Genomic DNA, 21,377 nt, shown 5'->3' with positions numbered 1-21,377 from the left:
AAATATTTAAATGTCCTAATATAATAAAAACTAAGGCTGTCAAGCGATTACAAAAATTAAGTGAGATTAATTGTGCTGTTAAACAATAATACAATACCATTTATTTAAATATTTTTGGATGTTTTCTACATTTTCAAATATATTGATTTCAATTATAACAGAATACAAAGTGTACAGTGCTCACTTTTTATTTATTTTTATTACAAATATTTGCACTGTAAAAAACAAAATAAATAGTATTTTTCAATTCATCTAATACAAGTACTGTGGTGCAATCTCTATCATGAAAGTTGAATTTACAAATGTAGAATTATGTACAAAAAAATAAATACATTCAAAAATAAAATAATGTACAACTGTAGAGCCTACAAGTCCACTCTGTTCTATTTCTTGTTCAGCCAATCGCTCAAACAAATTTGTTTACATTTGCAGGAGATATTGCTGACCACTTCTTATTTACATCACCTGAAAGTGGGAACAGGTATTGTAATAGCACTGTTGTAGCTGGCATCGCAAGATATTTACATGCCAGATGCGCTAAAGATTCGTATGTCCCGTCATGCTTCAACCACCATTCCAGAGGACATGCATCCATGCTGATGACAGGTTCTGCTCAATAACAAGCCAAATCAGTGTGGACCGATGCATGTTCATTTTCATCATCTGAGTTAGATGTCACCAGCAGAAAGTTGATTTTCTTTTTTGGTGGTTCAGGTTCTGTAGTTTTCACATCAGAGTGTTGCTCTTTTAAGACTTCTGAAAGCATGCTCCAGACTTCATCCCTCTCAGATTTTGGAAAGCACTTCAGATTCTTAAACCTTGGGTCGAGTGCTGTAGCTTTCTTTAGAAATCTCACATTGGAACCTTCTTTGTGTTTTGTCAAATCTGCAGCGAAAGCGTTCTCAGAATGAACAACGTGCTGAGTCACCATCCGAGACTACTATAACATGAAATACACCTCTACCCCGATATAACACTGTCCTCGGGAGCCAAAATATCTTACTGCATTATAGGTGAAACCGCGTTATATCGAACTTACTTTGATCCGCTGGAGTGCGCAGCCCTGCCCCCCCAGAGCGCTGCTTTACCGCGTTATATCCGAATTCATGTTATATCGGGTCGCGTTATATCGGAGTAGAGGTGTATATAGCAAAATGCAGGTAAAATAGAGCCGGAGACATACAATTCTCCCCTAAGAAGTTCAGCTACAAAATTAATTAACACATTTTTTTTTTAATGAATGTCTTCAGCATGGAAGCATGTCCTCTGGAATGGTGGCCGAAGCAGGAAGGGACATACGAATGTTTAACGTATCTGGCACATAAATACCTTACAATGCCAGCTACAAAAGTGCCATGTGAACGCCTGTTCTCACTTTCAGGTGACATTGTAAATAAGAAGTGGGCAGCATTATCTCCAGTAAATGGAGACAAACTTGTTTGTATTAGGGATCGGCTGAACGAGAAGTAGGACTGAGTGGACTTGTAGGCTCTAAAGTTTTGCATGGTTTTGTTTGTGAGTGTAGTTATGTAACAAAAAAAAATAAAAAAAATCTACATTTGTAAGTTGCACTTTCACGATAAAGAGATTGCACTACAGTGCTTGTATGAGGAATTGAAAAATAGTGTTTCTTTTGTTTATCTTTTTATAGTGCAAATATTTGTAATAAAAAATAATATAAAGTGAGCAGTGCACATTTTGTATTCTGTGTTGTAACGGAAATCAATATATTAGAAAATGTACAAAACCATCCAAAATATTTAATAAATTTCAATTGGTATTCTATTGTTTAATGATGCAATTAAAACTGTGATTAATCACGATTAATTTTTTTGAGTTAATTATGTGAGTTAACTGCACTTAAATCGACAGCCCTAATAAAAAACACATATCGATTAAAAAGCAACAGAGAGTCCTGTGGCACCTTTAAGACTAACAGATGTATTGGAGCATAAGCTTTCGTGGGTGAATGCCCATTTCGTCGGATGCATGCTTATGCTCGAAAGCTTATGCTCCAATACATCTGTTAGTCTTAAAGGTGCCACAGGACACTCTGTTGCTTTTTACAGATCCAGACTAACACGGCTACCCCTCTGATACATATCGATTAGAAAACTAACTTGGTTTCTCACTTGTGGGTCAGCAGGAACTGCAATAGGAGCTGACCCACACAAGACCTGTAATTTCCTTACCCTTCTCAGCACTGCCAAAACCTCTTAATCAACTATAATTAACATCTCCTAGTCAGTGTACACAGTTTCTTCTAAATTTACAGAAGGATACCAGTATTATTAACACCAATAGCAATTAAAAAGCTCCTTACTCTATAAGCAAAAATAATAAAAAACAACCATCAATGTATAGAGAGCAAGGCCTTGTGGTTAGCAATGCTGCAGACCCTGGGGGAAAGAAGGGTAGAAATGGGGCATAAACTTTTCTTCACATTATAAATATTCAGCCACTCAACTCATGTTATTTGCTAAACCTTCCAACAGCCGATTTTGATAATGATATCAAGAAAAAACAGTTTCTCCTGAACTTCACATGAGACTTTTCCTTCATCCATTTTCTGAAGTGCGTCTCATGTATGGACTACCAAAAACAGACTTTTATAGATTAGAAACATTTACAAAATATTTTGTACATTAATTAATATGCAAAATCCAAATACTTCCGAATTTCTTGGCTTATTGGGAGTGTTACCTCAAGATATCCTGAACTGACTGAACCGCTTTACACTGCAGTTCTAATTTTACATGCTCATAAATAAACTCTTATATCTTCCCATACCTAATCCATTTTTAATGGATGTGAGGCAATTTGATGTATGCTTTCAATAGAAAAGGAAATGGAATTTAATCTCTATTCTGTTATTTAAAAATGGGGATACAAGGTCTCATACCCTAGGAAATACAGTAAGTTCATGGCCTGGCTATAAGAGGAGGACTCTCAAGCATGGAAAATCAATAATGGCATCCTGAGACAAGTACACATCAAATTATTTTAATGAATATTTAACCAGCAAGAGACTGCAGGACAGGACCCCATCAACAGATTGCAGGATAGGATCCATATTAGGGGACACACACACACACACCTAAAAAACACATATGCTAGTTATTTCAGATATCTGTATTTAAATAAGTAAGTACAAAACGTCTCTGAGGAACCTAGTAGAAAGTTACTGAATTCTGAGAGAGACAAGTGATATCACATTCATTTCCATTGTAAGAGATTGATGTCACAAGACTATTTGCCTACCTCTGAGATATTCAATGCATTTGGGGATAGTTTTCAATTAAATTAACCAATGTCCTTGTTTCTCTAATCATTTGCCCATTTTATAGAGCTGGGCAAACAATATGAATATTAGCAAATATATACAAAAGTAATGACATTTTTTCTAATAAAGTATTCTTTTGTGTGTATATATATATTATTCACCCAGCTCTATGCAGGACTAACTTCACTGCAAAGATTTAAAAACAAAAACAAAAAAACAAAAACAAAAACAGGTGGATTATGAACCATTTATATTTTTCTCAAACACCTATTTTTCTTTAGCCATAGAATACACAAGCTTTGAAACAAAACAAAACCCACAAGAATTAGCTCTAATCACACAATATTTATACATAATATACAGGGCCGGCTCCAGGCACCAAGCACCCAAGCTGGTGCTTGGGGCGGCACCTGGAGGGGGGCGGCGCAGCGCTCCGGCCGCCGGGGAGAGCGGGGCCACAGCCGGGCTCGCCGCCCTCCCCCCGGCGCTCTGGCCGCCCTCCCACCTGCGCCCTCCCCCCGGCTGCCGGGGGGAGAGCGGCGAGCCCCTGCCGGGGCTCGCCGCCCTGCGCTCTGGCCGCCGGGGGGAGAGCCGAGCCCCAGCCGGGGCTCGCCGCCCTGCCGCCGGGGGGTGAGCCGAGCCCCCGCCGGGACTCGCCACCCTCCCCCCGGGGCTCCAGAGCCGGCCCTGATAATATATAAATTTTGTATTCATTTAAAAGTTCTTCCCTTTTTGTTTTTCCATTTTACATTGTTTACAATACTGTCTTAATAGCTGAATACACTTTTCTCCAACTGTGTTTGCTGTACTTCTCCATTTAGCTAATCATTAACTTTTCCCCATTCCTCCTGCATTATGAGGCAATGTGTTTATGTTTATAATTTCACTGTGTGATAATGAAGACAATAAAACAGTTGTTGTTTAAGACGTATATGTTAACTGGAGCTCCTTCTGCTGGTTGGCTGCTTCTTTAACAACACAACAAAATATTGAAAGTCCTTATATTAAAAATGCTTTTATATTTCTTTTGCAACCAAATGATTTGCTATGGAAACCAAAGTCTATTCCCTAAAAATGACAAATTTAAAGTAGCACAAATTTTGGTGCCAATCTAATTGACAAACTCCCTTTACAGGGAGCAGATTAGAATATGTAAAATCAGATACTTGCCCATTACGTAATCAAACTACTCTACGCAGAAGCCATTTGCTTAAAACTTACACACTAATTTGTTCCATACTGTTTTACCCCTGGCTCCTCTGCCCCTCACACCATAATAAATGGTTTCACTCTTTACTTCGGAATGTAAATTTTCTTGGGAAGAAGAAGAGATTCTAAAGGCGGCTGACTAGAGAGTTTGCCTCATAGTGACAGGATAAACATACAGTCTCCCAACTGGATTTGTGCCATCCTTAGTCACGCACAGCTGGTGTTTGCTCACTAAAATACTCTGTTCATAAACAAGCAATCTCAATCCTATTATTGCTGGCATCTATTAATTCAAGTTGTTTCAACTATAAAATTGTCTCTGGCCATGTAGCTATCATAAATAGGCATTCCACTCTGAATACGAATCATCTGGCATAAAAACCAAAAATTCTTTTGAGTGCTCCTGGGGGAGCGGAACTAACTGCTGCTACATCAAAGGAACTAGAAGAATTGTCTGTCAAAACTAAGCAAGCAATTAAAAATAGGACACAAGAGTAAAACTTAAGTTACCTCCCTAAAAGTATAGATTTATACATCTCAGCACAGCCGCAAGAGCTTGCACAATTCTTAGCACTAATTAACTAATCCATATATAACAGGTAACCCATGGGTGCTACAAGTCGGAGGAGCCAGCACTAAGTCAAGACTACATTCCTAGCCTTTCTGGCCTTGTAAAAAAAAAAAAAAAAAAATTAAACACTTTATATTGGACATGAGGTTTTCATTAGATACTTAAATGAAATCCTCTGTTTAAAATTAAATTATTTTCTGTTTAATTAGTCAGGGGTGGGTTATGTGGGGTGAGTTCAAAAGGTAGCATCTCTGCATAACAAAACAGCCACACCCACAGGGTTGGTTTGCTTGCACCTGGTCCTGGCAACTCACTCAACTCTCACCAGTGGTCTGGGTGGCTGTGTGTGCATCACAGGGCCACACCTTGGGACCTTGCCTTGGCTTGAATGCTAAATCTACTGAGGGTAACTAATAGTGACAAACACTAGTGAAAGGGCATGTCTGGCCCACCAAGTGCACAAAAGTCTCCAATGGTGAAGCTAGCAAAACAACTTCCAAAAGTATAACAAGGCAGAAAGTGCTATAGCAAGCTAGTGGATAGCTTACAGCAGTGTTGCAAACAAATTACGATACACTGATCAACCAGAAAGCCAAGAAGTCATGGTTGAATACTTGGCAAAAACGAAGAATGGAAGGAGAAACAAAAGCAAGCCAGCTTGCTTATCGCCCAGATAAACAAGAGCCAATGTGTTCATTACTCAGAAACCAAGTTGGGGGTGTGTGTGAAAAGAATGCGATCAGAACAAATACAACAACAGACAAAAAAGGGAATTACATGATGAACTTGAAGGATAAGACATGTATAGGAACATGGAATATAAGAACATTAGACCACGCTGGAGCACTTGCAGTAATGATCTACGAATTGAAAAGATACGACTGGGAAATCACTGGTCTATGCGAAACGAGATGGGAAGGCAAAGGACAATTCTATCACGATGAACTGATGGTAGACACTAGGACGGAGTTGCACTGGTGCTAAAGCAGAAGGCAAGCCAGGCTGTTAAGGCATTTCACATGATATCACCTCATACACTGAAGGCAAAAAGTGTAATAGAAATGGGAGGCTTTAATGCAAAAGTAGGACTGGACTGGAATTCCTGGGCTCCAGCAATAGACAGATTTGGACTCAGTGAAGAAAACAAACGAGAAGAAAAGCCACTAAATTCCTGCCTAATCAACAACCTTGTAATAACAAACAGGCCATTTCAACAAAGAAAGCTGCAGAGGAAATGGATTGGATATCACCTGATGGGCAAACAAAGAGATGACAGACTTTGTATTTGTGAATCGCAGATAGAAATCAAGTGTGTTGTCATGCAGATCATTTGTGGCCAGTATCAGATCATATATTAGTGTTGGCATCAATGAAGTCGAGACTGAGAACCACCTAAAAAGTGCCGAGAACTAAGCTTTATGACATGGACAAATTGAAAGAGCCAGACATAATCAAAAAATACAAAAAAAGCCATGAAGAAAAACATCACGTCTCTGGTGAAAGAAAAAATTAATGTTGAAGAGACATGGAACAGTGTAAAAAATGGGATTACAAGAGCAGCTGAACATGCATTGGGCCAAAACAAAGAAAGTAAGGTGGATAACGGATGAAATGCTGAAGTTGAGTGATAAGTGTAGGAAGCTGAAGTAGAGTGCAAAGGAAGACACTAGTCTAAGAGATGAGTACAATAGGTTGACCAGAGAGATAAAACAGAAAGCGGGGAGAGACAGAAACAACTGGATAAGCAAACAATGTGAAGAATACATAAAGAGAAAGATAAGAGAACTGAGTCAAACATACCAGTTGAAGATGGCAGTGAAAGAAAAGCTCAAGTAAATAACTGAGGATGAACGAGCAAAGAATAAGCAATTAAAATAATATTTTGAAGAGCTGTAAAATGTGCAGAACACAGTAGATGAAATGGACTTCGAGAAGCTTCCCAATACAAATGAAGGAGAGCAGATACCAGAATTCTTAGAAAAAAAAAGTAGTAAAGATCTCGATAGAAAGTCTGAAAAAGAAAAAAGGTGCTGGAAAATGACAACATAACCACAGAGCTGTTGCAAGCAGGTGAGAAACAGAGGAAAGACAACGCACAAGCTGTTCCACAAGATTTACAAAGAAGAGCATGTGCTGAGCTAATAGGGGAAAGCAATAATAGTACCAATCTATAAAGAAGGGAGGTAAGTGAGTCCATGAACCAAAGAGAAATCAGCTTATTGAGAGTGCCAGGAAAAGCATTCACCAAGACATTGCAAAAGCAAATGAAGAGATCCTCTGCAAGCACTGCTTCTGTGTAACAGGCTGGATTTAGAACCAGTACAAAATATCAGCTATTTGTGATAAGACAGATATCGAAGGAGTACACAGAACACAACCAAAGCTGCTACAAAAACTTTATAGACTTCAAACCGGCTTCTGAGACCATTTGGCAGATAGGGTTTTAGTCAGTTAAGTTTTAAAAATGTATTGCATTCCTGAGAAACTGATCAAGCAGATGGAAAATATCTATGGCAAGTCGAGGAGTGCAGTGAGAGTAAACAAGATAATGGAATGGTTCAGGACAACTGTAGGAGTGAGACAAGGATGCATGTTACTACCAGATTTTTTTTCAACTTGGTACTGGAAGCAACAATGGCTGTAGCACTGAGAGATGAAACAGGAGTAGTCATATTATGTGGAAGGACAGTGCACAACTTCAGGCTTGTAGACAATGTTGACCTCAAAGTATTGACCAAGGAGGATTGTCACAGGCTGACTGGCCCCTTAAGAGGGATCTGGGGCCAATACACCTGGACTAATTACCTGAATGATTAAAAGGAGGGAATCTGGACTCCTAGATAATGGGTGGCTTGGGCTAGAGAGGTCTCATCCCCCCCCCCCCAATATCTATTTTCTGAGCTACCCCACTGCCTGCCCAGTTCAGCAGGCAAAGCTCCATGTCTGGTGGCTCCAGGGCCAGGAAGGTGACAGAGTGGAGCACTACAGGGGGAGGTCCCCACCTGCACACTGAATTCCCAACAGGTGGAACTAGATTCCTCAGCGTCACCAGGAAGAGATGGCTCCTGAGCCGTGCTTCCATGAAGGTTTGCTGGAAGGGGGCAAGAGTTCTGGGGGAAGGAGGTGGATCCTGAGGTGACTGAGAGGGCAAGAGGGAGGAGAGTCTCACAAGAAGGGTGAGATACTGAGGTGATTGGTCTCAGTCCCCCAAGGCAGGAGCCACCACTGTAGGGTGAGTGCAGGGCAGAGCAGGGCCTGCTCTCTCATCCACCTCCCAAACAATATTTTCACCAGCTGCCTATGCCTGGGCTTTGTAAGGGACTGAATTCCTCCTAAAAAGGGAAATTTAATTATAACAACAATAAACCCAGCTATGGGGAGGAAATCAAAAAGGAAAATACAAGTAGTGTTGAAAACTCACAGAGAGCAGTGAGGGCCAGGAGTCAGGAGCAAGGGAATGCTGCTGGAGACAGCGAGGACAAGTTGGAGAGCTGGTTGAGTTGGGTCTGGGCTCCTAAGAGAAACAGGCTGGTACACCTTTCTGGACCCGTCGAAGTCAGAAAGGCTGCAACCCCAGGAAAAGGGTCCTGGGAAACCTCATTGCTCTATAGGGAAAAAAGCTGGAAAAGTAGCCAGGGAGGCTGAGGTTTGTTTGGTTGTGGACAATGGAAGTCAGACCAAAGGTGATGGGGGAGAGGGAGAGTGTTTGCCACGTGGGAGACAGAAATTCTAAAGTTTGTCCAATAGGAGGCTGGGAGGAGGAAGTCAAGAGTTGAAACAGCAAAGCGCCCAGACCACAGAAAAGAAAAACTGTGACCCACTGAGAGATTGGGAAGAGACTGTTTTAGTTATTACATGCTAATGACATAGCTCCGAGAATGGATGTATTACATGACTCCAGTCTTGGTCAGATGACGAAGACCCCTAGGGAACAGGAAAACAAAGGACAGATACTGCTAAGCTGCCCAAGACAAGGATGGGACACCACAGAGCAGGTGTATACATCTACAAGGATTTACAGAGAATAACTCACAAGGTAGGCAAAAGGCAAAAAATTTGGATTGAAGATCAGCACGGATAATGGGAACTGTCAAGATGACATATAAAGAAAAATTGGACTAGCCACTACTGCATTTGGAAAATTCTGGAAGATCTGAAAGTCTGAAGACATTTCAAGAAACATGAACCATATATGAGACAACTGTTGTGCCAATACTGCTGAACAAGTCAGAAAGCAGATAAACGAAATATATTGACTGCAGATATGACCTGGCTGAGGGGAATAACAATTCAAGAAAGAAGACTGGAGATCATTCATGATGATACATACCAGAATGCAAGGAACTAGAAATAGAGGAAGACCGAGGATGTGTTCGATAGACACAGAACTAAAAGGTTAAAAAATGAACAAAGCTGTAAAGCTGGTACAAGACAGAAAGCTGCAAAGGGTACTAACTCCATTGTTATGTAGGTTCTTGTGAACCACAGAGGGCAATTTATGAACGTGAATGTGGGTTGCACTGGAAAAGTCATGATGCCCAGGTTTTCCGCTGATCACAAGTCTACACTCATGGACAGGCTGAGACACAATTCCCACCAAGTGACATTGTCATAAATGGAGTTACTGTCCCCACTGTTATTCTGGCTTAGGCTTATGAATCCATACCCTGATTTCAGAGGCCCTGGCAAAAGAGGATTTAATTACACACTCAGCAGGTGCAGAATGGTTGTTCAATGTACTTTTGGGAGATTGAATCCCATTGGAGACATTTATAGAACCATTTGGATGCCAGTGTCATCGACGCTGTCCACATTACCATGGCTTGCTGTGTTCCTCACAATCTTTGTGAAGCCAGAGGCGAGCAGACCTATGACAATGAGGGGCCACTGAATCAGTACATTCAGCCAGAAAGTGCACCTACCACATCTGGAGCTGGATTCATCCAGGCAACAGAGGTCAGAGATGCTTTGTGTTCCCACATTGTGGACTTGTATGGCCCAGTGGAAGAGAGGGAATAGTACCTTTATGAATGTGCTGGGGGGGCGGGGTATGGGGGCAGGTAGGGTGTTTGGGGAGAGGTGTGGAATTTTAGTGCCAATACAATGTACTTATGAATGACATGACCACTTATAAAATGGGGGAGGGATATTATTCACAGTATAGAATCATAGGGTTAGAAGGAACCACAAGGGTCATCTAGTCTAACCCCCTGCCAAAATGCAGGATTTGTTGTCTAAACCACCCAAGACAAATGGCTATCCAGCCTCCTTTTTAAAAACTTCAGTGAAAGAAGCTTCCACAACCTCCCTAGGCAGTCTGTTCCATTGTCCTACTGTTCTTACAGTTAGGAAGTTTTACCTGAGATTTAATCTAAGACTGTATAGATTGATGTAAAAAAGTGATTGAAGTTTGAACTAATATAGATAACTATATTGAGGGAAAGTCTGTGCATACTAATTCCTAATTGTCCCTGCTCATGTGTTCACCTTATTATTTTGAATATACATCGTATGATGTGAAGCAGTAACAGAAACAAACTTTCTTGATTAAATAAAAAAATGTATAAACATGTGTTAGAAAAGTACAACATTCCCCATTGCCAGGCAAGTCTGCTGCCATTACCACACCAAAACCCCATTAACAGCAGAACCTTACAGAAATCAAAAACAAAACAAAAAAACCACTTTCACTATATGGCAGGGGAAGAGGACCAACTCCTTCTTAAGTTTTAACCCAGTGGTTAGAGTACTCACCTAGGATGAGTGAGACCCCCAGTTCATGTAGCCCATCCTCCTGAGCGGAAGAAGAGATTTGAACAGGTATCTCCCACCTCTCAGGTGAATGTCCTAACCACTGGGCAACGGGATATTCTGATGTAGTGCTCCCTCAATCTCTCCTGTTGAAACTGTTTCACTGTGCATAAAATAATGAAAAACTCATTGGGCCAGAGAGAGAAAGAGAGCAAGCATGAGGATGACGCTCTAGCTTTGTAGTTAGAGCACTCACCAGGGAAATGGGAGATCCAGAATCCAGCTCCCTGCTCCAATGACTTTTTTTTTTTTTTTTTAATTATTTATCAATTGTGGAACAACTTCAACAGAAGTGACCGGCAGAGCCTTACATCAGATTATCCCATAACCCAGTGGATAGGGCATTCCCTTCAGAGACTGCAACTCCCTGTTCAAATCCCATCTCCAATGGAAGAGGAACTTGAGCTGGGGCATCTCCCACATCCCAAGTGAGAACCCTAACCACTGGGCTAAAGGTTATGAGGGAAGTTGTTCTTCTCCCCTAGCTTCTTGTAAAAGCAGCATATGCATCTAACCCCGAAAAGAGTTTGCAGCTGAGAATCCCAAACAGAGGGAAGCGCTTCCCTTCCACCTGGACTTGGGCTCCAAACTGCCAGGGGGTAGGGCTTAGAACACAACCTTCACATTGGCACCTCCCATTGGCTAGCTTAGGCAGGTTGTCACCCAGCGTGCTGGCTTTTGTGCATCCTATTTGGAGATGTCTACATCTCCCCATTCATTGTATAAGGAGCCCTAGGCGCCTAACTCAGGCTTGATGAATCCCAGTGATTTTGCAGGTACTTACAATTTAGGCATCATCATGCCTAAGTTTCTTTCTGAATCTAGTCCTCTATACAGCAGCTAATGCCTTATCCATACAAACAGTATTTTATAGATCTTCCTTTGCTCTTAGATATAATGGATACTTGCATAAGACACAAAGAACCTGGCCTACTTCTGAGTTGACTTACTTCAATGGAACTACTCCAAATTCACAGGTTTCAGAGTGGTAGCCATGTTAGTCTGTCAGCAAAAACAACAAGGAGTCCTTGTGGTACCTTAGAGACTAACACATTTATTTGGGCATAAGCTTTTGTGGGTTAGAGCCCACTTAAGCTTATGCCCAAATAAATGTGTTAGTCTCTAAGGTGCCACAAGGACTCCTCGTTGTTTTTCCCAATTTACAGTGGCTGGTGAGCATAATAAAGCCTTCTTATTCTTAACAGTACACTGGTTCCAGCTGCCCATTTCTGACCTGAAATTACAGTCTTAGCTTTGTGATATCACCCACTAGTTACAGTAATAATCTTGTATTAGTCTTTACAAATAACTGACTTTAAGGCTTCAGGGAGACATTTAGTTCCTTTTTCTTCAGCCTTTCATTTCAAGTATTTTTGTATATTAATTTCTCCCGTAGAAGAGTAAACCTCTGTTACCATTATCTATCACCTACACAACTTTTTTTCCAAATCGGTATAATGAAAAAGTAGACTCAAGCCTGTGCCAATAGTCACTAGTATGGACCTACGTGCCCTTGCAGAATCCAGCAAACTCACTGAGACACTGATAGGGGCAGAGGACAGTGCTAGCAAACCCAGGTGAAGGATCAGGACTACTGACTCATTCACTGTGCCAACATAATAAACAAATCAACATAAAATGTAAAATGCTATGAAAAATAAAGGAATTTACTCAGAGTAAATACTTTGATTTCATTTAACTAGCGGCCCCCAATAGTAACTTTTTATTTACAACACTCACGACAAACTAGGTTTATTTTAAGTTTGATAACTAATTGTTCACCTACCGAATCATGTGCTGCTAATGCAAGGGCTATGTTTACTGTAAGGAAAGGGAAAAAAAAAAAGTTAACAGCAGAATTTTATTTCCCAAATATTTTACAATTTTATGAACTTCCACAAGAAGGGAAGAGACATCTAATATAAATATTGAACATGTGATTACAATTGCCAGTTTAGTTCTTAAGGCTTGTCTTCACTGCAACAGTTTGGGCATTACTTCACTGGCAATGTTAAAGCACTGGCCGCGGCCGCGCTTTAACATGGCTGTGTAGTCGGCAAAAAAAAAAAAAAAAAAAACCACCTTCACGAGGGGAATGGCTACTAGCGCTGGTGCACTGTCTACACTGGCACTTTACAGCGCTGAAACTTGCAGCGCTCAGTGGGTTGTTTTTTCACACCCCGAGCGAGAAAGTTGCAGCACTGTAAAGTGCCAGTGTAGACAAGCCCTTAGCTCAAGTCAGTACACTTGAGTTAACCACCTAGCTCCAGTGAGAGTAGAGTGATCACACTGCAAAACAACACAGGAGCTATAGAGTGATTTTATCAGCAGCACATAGTGACTGGATTAGCATCTGATGAGTTGTTAAAAGCGACAGAGAGTCCTGTGGCACCTTTAAGACTAACAGATGTATTGGAGCATAAGCTTTCGTGGGTGAATGCCCACTTTGTCAGATGCATGTTGTTGTAACTCAAGATGCTGCATCCCCATTGCATGATCAGTTCCAGCATTAGCAGCACTTGAGCTTCAACACCCCCACACTCCCTATAGGGCTAACTAGTTTTATCTTAAAGCACCACTTAACTCAAACTAGGGATTTGTGGGTGAATAGAATCAGATTAGGGGCAAAACTCGAGTCATAGCTTGAATTAATAATGCAATGAAGGCAAGCCTTTAATTTCTAAGAGACCATGCAAAATAAAAAAAGGTTTTTCAAAATGTACTCTACCAAAAGAAAAGCTTGAGAAAAATCTTTGCGATTTCTGTTAGAGAATTTAATACCAAGTTGATTTTTTAAAGGCGTAACAGGTTGTACTTTAAAAAAAAGATCATACAGATTTACTTACCATGCTCTCCACTAACCCTTTTAATTTAGTGACCAGTGACCTGCACCTTTAAAAACAGGCTTGTGCCATTTTTTGCTTGCATATGATTATTTAAAAAAAATTAAAATAAAAAAAGAGATGTTGACATTTTCTGTTACAGGAACAAAACCAGGTTTTTGCTTGATTGTTACTTTAAATTTCAACTCTTATCTACCCTGGAAGCATCTGTAGCAGTGCTGCTTGGGAAATTTTCAACAATGGGGGAGATTCATCAAAACAAACTTTTGCAGGAACATTCTAGTTTTGACAAAATTTACTAAAGAAAGGTTTCTCAGGTCCAGTTTGGAATTTCTGGCCAAAACCAGAGAGAAACAGAGACATTAGCACATCAGCATGGTGGCTAGGGCTTTCATCTAGGATATGGAGACCTAGGTTCAAATCGGTGATCTGAATCATCCTAATAGCCAGGCTATTTGCTGTTCTCTGTTGGGTAGGCCTGTCTGTCTCACTCTCTTACTTACTTCAAAAGGTCTCACGTTCGCCACAATGCAGAACAGGAACATTTTTGAACCAGTGAAACATTTTCACAGGATGGGAAAACCATTGTCCACCCAACTCTAGTGTGGAAGCAACTTAAGAACTTGTGAAATTTGACAAGAGACTGAACACTGAGCAATTGAGAAGGACTTTTAGTCAGATGGTTTACAGTTTTTATATTTTTGTTTACAAAAGCAACAAGGAGTCTGGTGGCACCTTAAAGACTAACAGATTTATTTGGGCATAAGCTTTTGTGGGTAAAAATCTCACTTCTTGTTTGTGTCAACCTTTATTTAACTCTAGTACTTGGAAAGAAAGGATGTTTTTATGAAAGATTCAACAACGCAACACCTTCAACTAAGGTACAAGACCCTCAAGAAGTCCTTCAACAAAACCAGAAGATTACTTGACCTTCCTGATAGTTCCAAGTTAAAAACAAGCATTAAAAAAAAAATTTAAATTAAAACCTCTTTAGGCCTTCTTTATACATAATTAAAAAAAAAATTAAAAAAAAGGGCCACAAACCCAAGTTCAATTCTCTAAAGCAGCTCCAGTCTTTTTGGTAACAAGAAGGACGAGATAGATTTGTTGCAAGGTTGGCAGGGCAAGGAAAAGTTTAAACAAATTACAAAAACAGAGCTAAGATCTTTGCATGAAGAAAGTCTGGCAAGAGGGAAAACTGGAATGGAAGTGGAACAGAGGTATGAAGAGAGAGGTAGGAAGGAATAAAAATAAACCACATAATAGATGGATGGAAAATAGTATAGGAGAGGAGAAACATCAAAAGGATAAAAAGAGGAAGAAAAGCTTTTTCACACAAAATAGCACCTCCTATCAGTCACTGATAGGAACTGCTGTTTCCAGAAGATCCAGATCAGGTGTGTGAAAGTGACAGAAGAAACTGGGAAGTTGATTTAGCTTCTCGTAAAGGTAGAAAAGTTATAGGGCAATGGGAGAAAAAGAGAGAAACATCATTCAACAGTAAACACAATGGCTGATTAAGAAATGGTCTTGGATAGGCTTTCCCTGGGACTCACATCCAGTTGTCCTAAAATGGAGGGGTGGTTGAGGCCAGAATGTAAGAATACTTAAGCAATGAAAAATGAGGTAAACAGAGGCTCAGAGATACAGGATGGGGTGCTGAGGTCTGCAAAGCAGTCACATACATCTGTAGAAATATCTCCCCAAGAGTCCTTTAACAAAAAGGACAGCGTACACAACTTTAAAGGCAAGTTAATCTCAGATTTCAGCAGCGATGTAATGGGCTGAATAAAAATTCTGTAGTTATCTGACCTTTAGATATTCATCTTAACACTGAAATTTATTCTAATTTTGACAAATGAGCATCCAGAGACTGCTTTATCTTCTCAGTACACATATGCATTACCCATTGAAAGGAGACTATAGCTCCAAAACACCAATCCTTGGACAGTGAATTTAGATTTAAGCTACATCTTTGATATTTATTACTTTGTTATGTAGTCTGAGAGTGCAGTCCATTTATATGGTCAAAGAACTGGAATCTCTGCCCATATTTAAAAAAATAGAATTTAGTTAACTTAATCTAGACACCAATAAGTAGCCATGGATTCAGCTTGTTCATTTGTGGACATAAAGGAGTAAGTTGTTTTTATTGTTGGAAAGTCAACTTTACAAACCAGACTATCACCAACCTAACTAAGAACAGTGAATTACAATCACCAGCCAGCAAGCACATTGTAAAGAAATGCACAAATTGATTATTCTTCATGATGTGTCTGTAGAGAGGTGAAATCTAAAATAAGGAAATTCAATCCGTACTTCAGTTTACAATCACTATGGCAATTCCAAATTAAACATGTCTGTGTTTTGTTTTTGTTTCTTTAATTTAACAGCCTGTCCTTTCCGTGCCTGGCAACCCAGAAAATGAACTATATATGGTGTGTAGAGCTATGACCATCTTATTTAGAATATAGACTTTGAACAAAGAATCTGAGGATTTCATCAAGAAATATATATTAAAAAAAAAATAGGCAACATTCAGTTAAAGGGATATTACCTTCTTAATATGGATTCTGGAAGAGAGATTTTTAAATGGATTTACAAAGGCTAATATAAAGAGAAATATTTCCCAAGTAACTTTAATGTCAGCAAAACTTTTTTATTAGTAGTATTAAACAAACCTCCGCAGTGTTATCAACCCAAATGTAACATCATAGTTCTATTGCCTAGGAATCACAGTTAAAGGTAAATCATTAGTTTGAAATCAAGTTAGATGGGAAAAAAAAGGAGTCAAAGCCGTTTCAGGTACTGTATACACTTGTGAGGCCCTCTACCAATGTTTGTGGTTTTGTTTTTCCTTGGGTAATGTCTACACAAACAACTGAGAAAATGGACAAAAGGTCCTTATCCTGCCAGCTTCCCTACATGGGCAGATCCCTGACTCCCACTGAAGAAAATGAGTCTCCACGTGTGTCAGAAGTCCACCTGCACTGAGCAGCTTGCACAATGGAGGTCTAACTTAGATCCTGATCCTGCAGTATGGTGTATTTATAGGCAGACCTCTGCAACCATATGGAGCTACTTTGATCACAGGGAGACCCTGCAGAGGTATAAGGGCCTATCCAAAGTGACTGGACTATAGGATCAAGGCATATGAAATCTACAAGGTACACAATGAAACTAACTCTTACACAAAGTGTTGTGATTGTCAAATGCAGAAAGACAGACAGACGCTTTCTCCTCCGCCCCCCGCAATCCTGTTAAAATAATCTTAGGTGTTATTTGCACAATTATAGATGAAAAACATTCAAACGGACAGTATCCTTTTAAACTCTTGCAGACTACATAGAAGTGAAACTGACTTGTATGGTTTCACAGTTTCAGACTGAATTAAATACAAAAAAATGCCTAAGAGCTGAAAAGTAAAGTAGATTTTTTAAATGCTTTTAGTTTTTACTAATATTGCTGTACTGAAGATCTTTAATAAAGATAAATATGCATGTTTTTATTTTGCTGTTTACTGCCTGTGTAATTTTTTTTGTTTATTAATGTATTTGTATAAATATACCAAGCTCTTATGCATGTTATAAAACAGAAATAAATACCAGCACAATAATAAAAATGGATGACAGAGCAAACACAAAAACTTACCTGCTGTTGTTGACTTTCCAACTCCCCCTTTCCCAGAAGCAAAAACCAGTACCTGCTTAACTCCTTCTATTGGCTTTTGTTTTGGAAGTCCTCGAGACATGATTTGAGCACGTTTTTCTTTTAGAAACCCATCATTAGTGCTTGATGACTTAACAAAACAAAAACAAAAAAAATATATATTGTTTTGTTACAGATGTACAAGTCCTGTAGTCTTTGAAAGAAAAAATTTCAAAGAAGCTGGATTCCAGGAAAGTAACAGTCACATTAAGACGCAATGGCCCTGCCTACACTTTTGCACGCGAGTAGTCCTATTTATTCAGTGGGAATTATCTTGTGTATACAGTTACTCATATATATCTTGCAATATCAGGGCCTAATTCAGGAGTGATCCAACTGATGTCAGTGAAGTTACAAGTGCGCATATCTGGTAAAGTATTGCCAGCCTCAAAATGTTCAAAAATCACAAACTGCACACCCACAAAATTATGAGTTTAACTTAAACATCCTGAAATTTCTAACTTTTAGATTCTTTTATTTTATGCTTTTCTCTACAACCATGTGAGCTAGAAGCTTATAAGAAAGAAAGAAAGTTGAGATTCTCGCTTACTTATATGAATCCAGGTGCTGGGACCTGTGGGGTATAGATGATCCACCAGCTGCCATTGGCATTTTAAGCACCATATCATCTAATCCTACTCAGAAGAGCAAATCAAGCTGACCCACTGATTAAAAAGGCAGAGGTTGCTGGTGGCCCTTCTACAGTAGGGTTCCCAACATTACTAACACCAATGAATCTGAACCACTGTTAGCAACAGTGGGTAATTTTTAACATTGATAAGACTTTTTTGGCCTGATTCTGATCTGAATCTAACTAAACCAGTTTTACATGTGTAATGTCACTGGAATTACTCCTGATTTATACTGGTTTTACACAAGAACAGAATCAGATCCTATAATTTTTTATGTCCTGCAGACACCCTCCTGTATGGTATATAAGGAATTTCAGCTAGGAGTTTGACACATATACACACACATGCCAGTCAATGTCTTGCCTGTCACCAGTGGCAATCTTAGACCAAAGCATAACAAATAGACACTTGAGGCCCTATAATTCTGGAGGATTGTCTGTGGGCCAACCCAGGAAACACTCTACCATTGGCAGCTCCTCCTCTGGGTCCTGTTGCTGGACTAATGTCTTGTCTACAGGGGGAAACTGACAGCAGATCAATAGCAGAATAACTATTGAGCTGAAGCTATTCTGGTATAACTCCCCTGTATTGTATGGCCACTCTATTCCAGAATAAATGTGACTTTATTCCTGAACAATTACTCCAAAGGAGTGGAGTAATCATTCTAGAATAACGAGGAGTCCAGTGGCACCTTAAAGACTAACAGATTTATTTGGGCATAAGCTTTCATGGGTAAAAAACCCACTTCTTCAGATGCATGGAGTGAAAATTACAGATACAGGCATAAATATATATTGGCACATGAAGAGAAGGGAATTACTTTACAAGTGGAGAACCAGTGTTGAAGGCCAATTCAGTCAGGGTGGATGTGGTCCACTCTCAATAATTGATGAGGAGGTGTCAATACCAAGAGAGGGAAAATCGCTTTTCTAGTGAGCCAGCCACTCCCAGTCCCTATTCAAGCCTAAATTGATGGTGTTAAGTTTGCAAATGAATTGTAGCTCTGCAGTTTCTCTTTGAAGTCTGGTTTTGAAGTTTTTTTGTTGAAGAATGGCTACTTTTAAATCTGTTATTGAGTGTCCAGGGAGACTGAATGTTCTCCTGCTGGCTTTTGTATGTTACCATTCCTGATGTCTGATTTGTGTCCATTTATCCTTTTACATAGAGACTGTCCGGTTTGGCCAATGTACATGGCAGAGGGGCATTGCTGGCACATGATGGCGTATATCACATTAGTAGATATGCAGGTGAATGAGCCTCTGATGGTGTGGCTGGGTCCTATGCTGATGTCGCTAGAGTAGATATGGGGACAGAGAAGGCAATGGGGTTTGTTACAGGGACACCACTGGCCATCACATACAGCCCCCAGCAAAAACCTCTCCAGCGCATCATCAACAATCTACAACCTATCCTGGAAAACAATCCCCCACTCTCACAGGCAGGCCAATCCTCGCTTACAGACCGCCTGAAAACCTGAAGCAAATACTCACCAGCAACTACACCCCACACCACAGAAACACTTAACCCAGGAACTAATCCCCATAACAAACCGTGTTGCCTTCTCTGTCCCCATATCTACTCTAGCAACACCATCATAGGACCCAGCCACACCATCAGAGGCTCTATGTAAAAAGGATAAATGGATACAAATCAGACATCAGGAATGGTAACATACAAAAGCCAGTAGGAGAGCACTTCAATCTCCCTGGACACTCAATAACAGATTTAAAAGTAGCCGTTCTTTAACAAAACAAAACAAAAACTTGAAAAACAGACTTAAGAGAGAAATTTAACACCATCAATTTAGGCTTGAATAGGGATTGGGAGCGGCTGGCTCACTACAAAAGCAATTTTCCCTCTCTTGGTATTGACACTTCCTCATCAATTACTGGGAGTGGACCACATCCACCCTGACTGAATTGGCCTTCAATGTTGGTTCTCCACTTATAAGTTAACTCCCTTCTCTTCATGTACCAACATATATTTATGCCTGTATCTGTAATTTCACTCCATGCATCTGAAGAAGTGGGTTTTTTCCCATGAAAGCTTATGCCCAAATAAATCTGTTAGTCTTTAAGGTGCCACCGGACTACTCGTTGTTTTTATGGATACAGACTAACACGGCCACCCCTCTGATACTTCATTCCAGAACAGACTGTCCCCAATAGCAAAACAGCTACAGCACAAAAGTTATTCTGCTCTAGCTATGCCAAGCAATTTCCCCCATATAAACAAGCCCTGAGAGAAAGCCCCTTACCACGGGCAGCAAATATATCCTTATGGCCTGTGCTGCCGAGCCCCTGAGAAATAAAGCTCTTGCTGGACTGGCAGAAAGGGGAAGGGTCCGCTCCCTCAAGGGACCCTACCAGAAGGGCCCAGCAGCACGGAGAGGGTGAGTGCCACTGGGAGACCCATTCCCCGCCGGCAAGAAGCATTATGAGACCTACCCCCCTGGGGGGCACACGCACCCCCTACCCTAGGGACTAAGGTCCTGCGAATGGGCCTTTCAGGGACCCAAAATGGGGCCTATTTCCCCACGGGATCCACCCCACAGTCCCTGTGGGGGCTGCTAGGGGCCCCCACTCCACATGGCCACAGCGCTCCCTAGGCAGCTCGGCGGGGCGCCGGCAGACCTGCCCCACCCCCGGCGTTTGCGCGCCCCGCCGCCAGTACAAACACAGCCGGGGCGGAGCCAGCGCCAAGGGAAGCGGACGCGGCGGCTCCGCTCCTCCTGGCTCCCCCGGGCTGCACTTACCGGCGAGCCAGAGAAGAAGGCGGCGCTGCCCCAGCCCTGCAGGCGGCGCGGAGCCCCAGGGTAGAGGCCGGCGCATAGCGCCCGGCACCACGCATGGGACACCATCTCCTCCGCCGTCCCCTGCGTCGGGCGCGCTGAGATGGCGCCGCTTAACCCCGCCTCAGCAGCCCGCCCCCTTCCCCGGTGGGGACTGCCTGCCCCGTCTAAACCGGTCAGCTCCGCTCCCTCGGAAAGGGGCCGTCCGCTGGAAGCGCTGAACTCAACCCCCCCGGGAGCGGAGGCTGCTCAGGGCAGGCCCGTGTAATTTGTACATTTAAAGGGCTCCACGGGAGGATGTGTGTGGCAAAACCCTTGCCTGCCGTGCACCTTGGCACTGCAGAGGCAGGGTCCTGGCATTATACTGGTTCATATCATAGGCAAAGGACACACACCGTGCAATATATATTTTCAAACAAGAAGAGACTGTTTCTTCGTCAGAGTTTATCATCATGACGCTACAAGATCTGTGTCTACCATGGGCCCTTGTGGATACAGGGTCATCCTGATTCTCTTTTGGGACAGGCTA

At 41.1% G+C, this 21,377-nt stretch overlaps 1 protein-coding gene across 4 annotated transcripts in view; it reads right to left on the bottom strand.

Annotated features, from left to right (window-relative positions):
* NUBPL (nucleotide binding protein like) overlaps nucleotides 1–20,943 on the bottom strand; it is a 151,866-nt gene extending 130,923 nt beyond the window's left edge. Inside the window, exons 1-3 of one of the 4 annotated variants that reach the window (XM_024196031.3) lie at nucleotides 20,813–20,943; nucleotides 17,369–17,516; nucleotides 12,661–12,695 (exon numbers count right to left, since the gene is read on the bottom strand). In XM_024196031.3, the coding sequence (XP_024051799.2) occupies nucleotides 12,661–12,695; nucleotides 17,369–17,516; nucleotides 20,813–20,917 (288 nt within the window). In that variant the 5' untranslated portion in view covers nucleotides 20,918–20,943. Of the gene's footprint in view, nucleotides 1–12,660; nucleotides 12,696–17,368; nucleotides 17,517–20,812 lie in introns of those variants that run through there. The other 3 variants (XM_024196033.3, XM_029911527.1, XM_024196034.3) reach the window with 3 other exon arrangements.
* Nucleotides 20,944–21,377: the final 434 nt, after the last annotated feature.

The sequence above is a fragment of the Terrapene carolina genome, unplaced genomic scaffold, assembly GCF_002925995.2.
Source record: "Terrapene carolina triunguis isolate 2854851 unplaced genomic scaffold, T_m_triunguis-2.0 Scaffold96, whole genome shotgun sequence".
Classification (NCBI taxonomy): Eukaryota; Metazoa; Chordata; order Testudines; family Emydidae; genus Terrapene; species Terrapene triunguis.
Note: the sequence above shows the minus strand (reverse complement) of the source record. Positions and strands in the feature narration are given on the sequence as shown.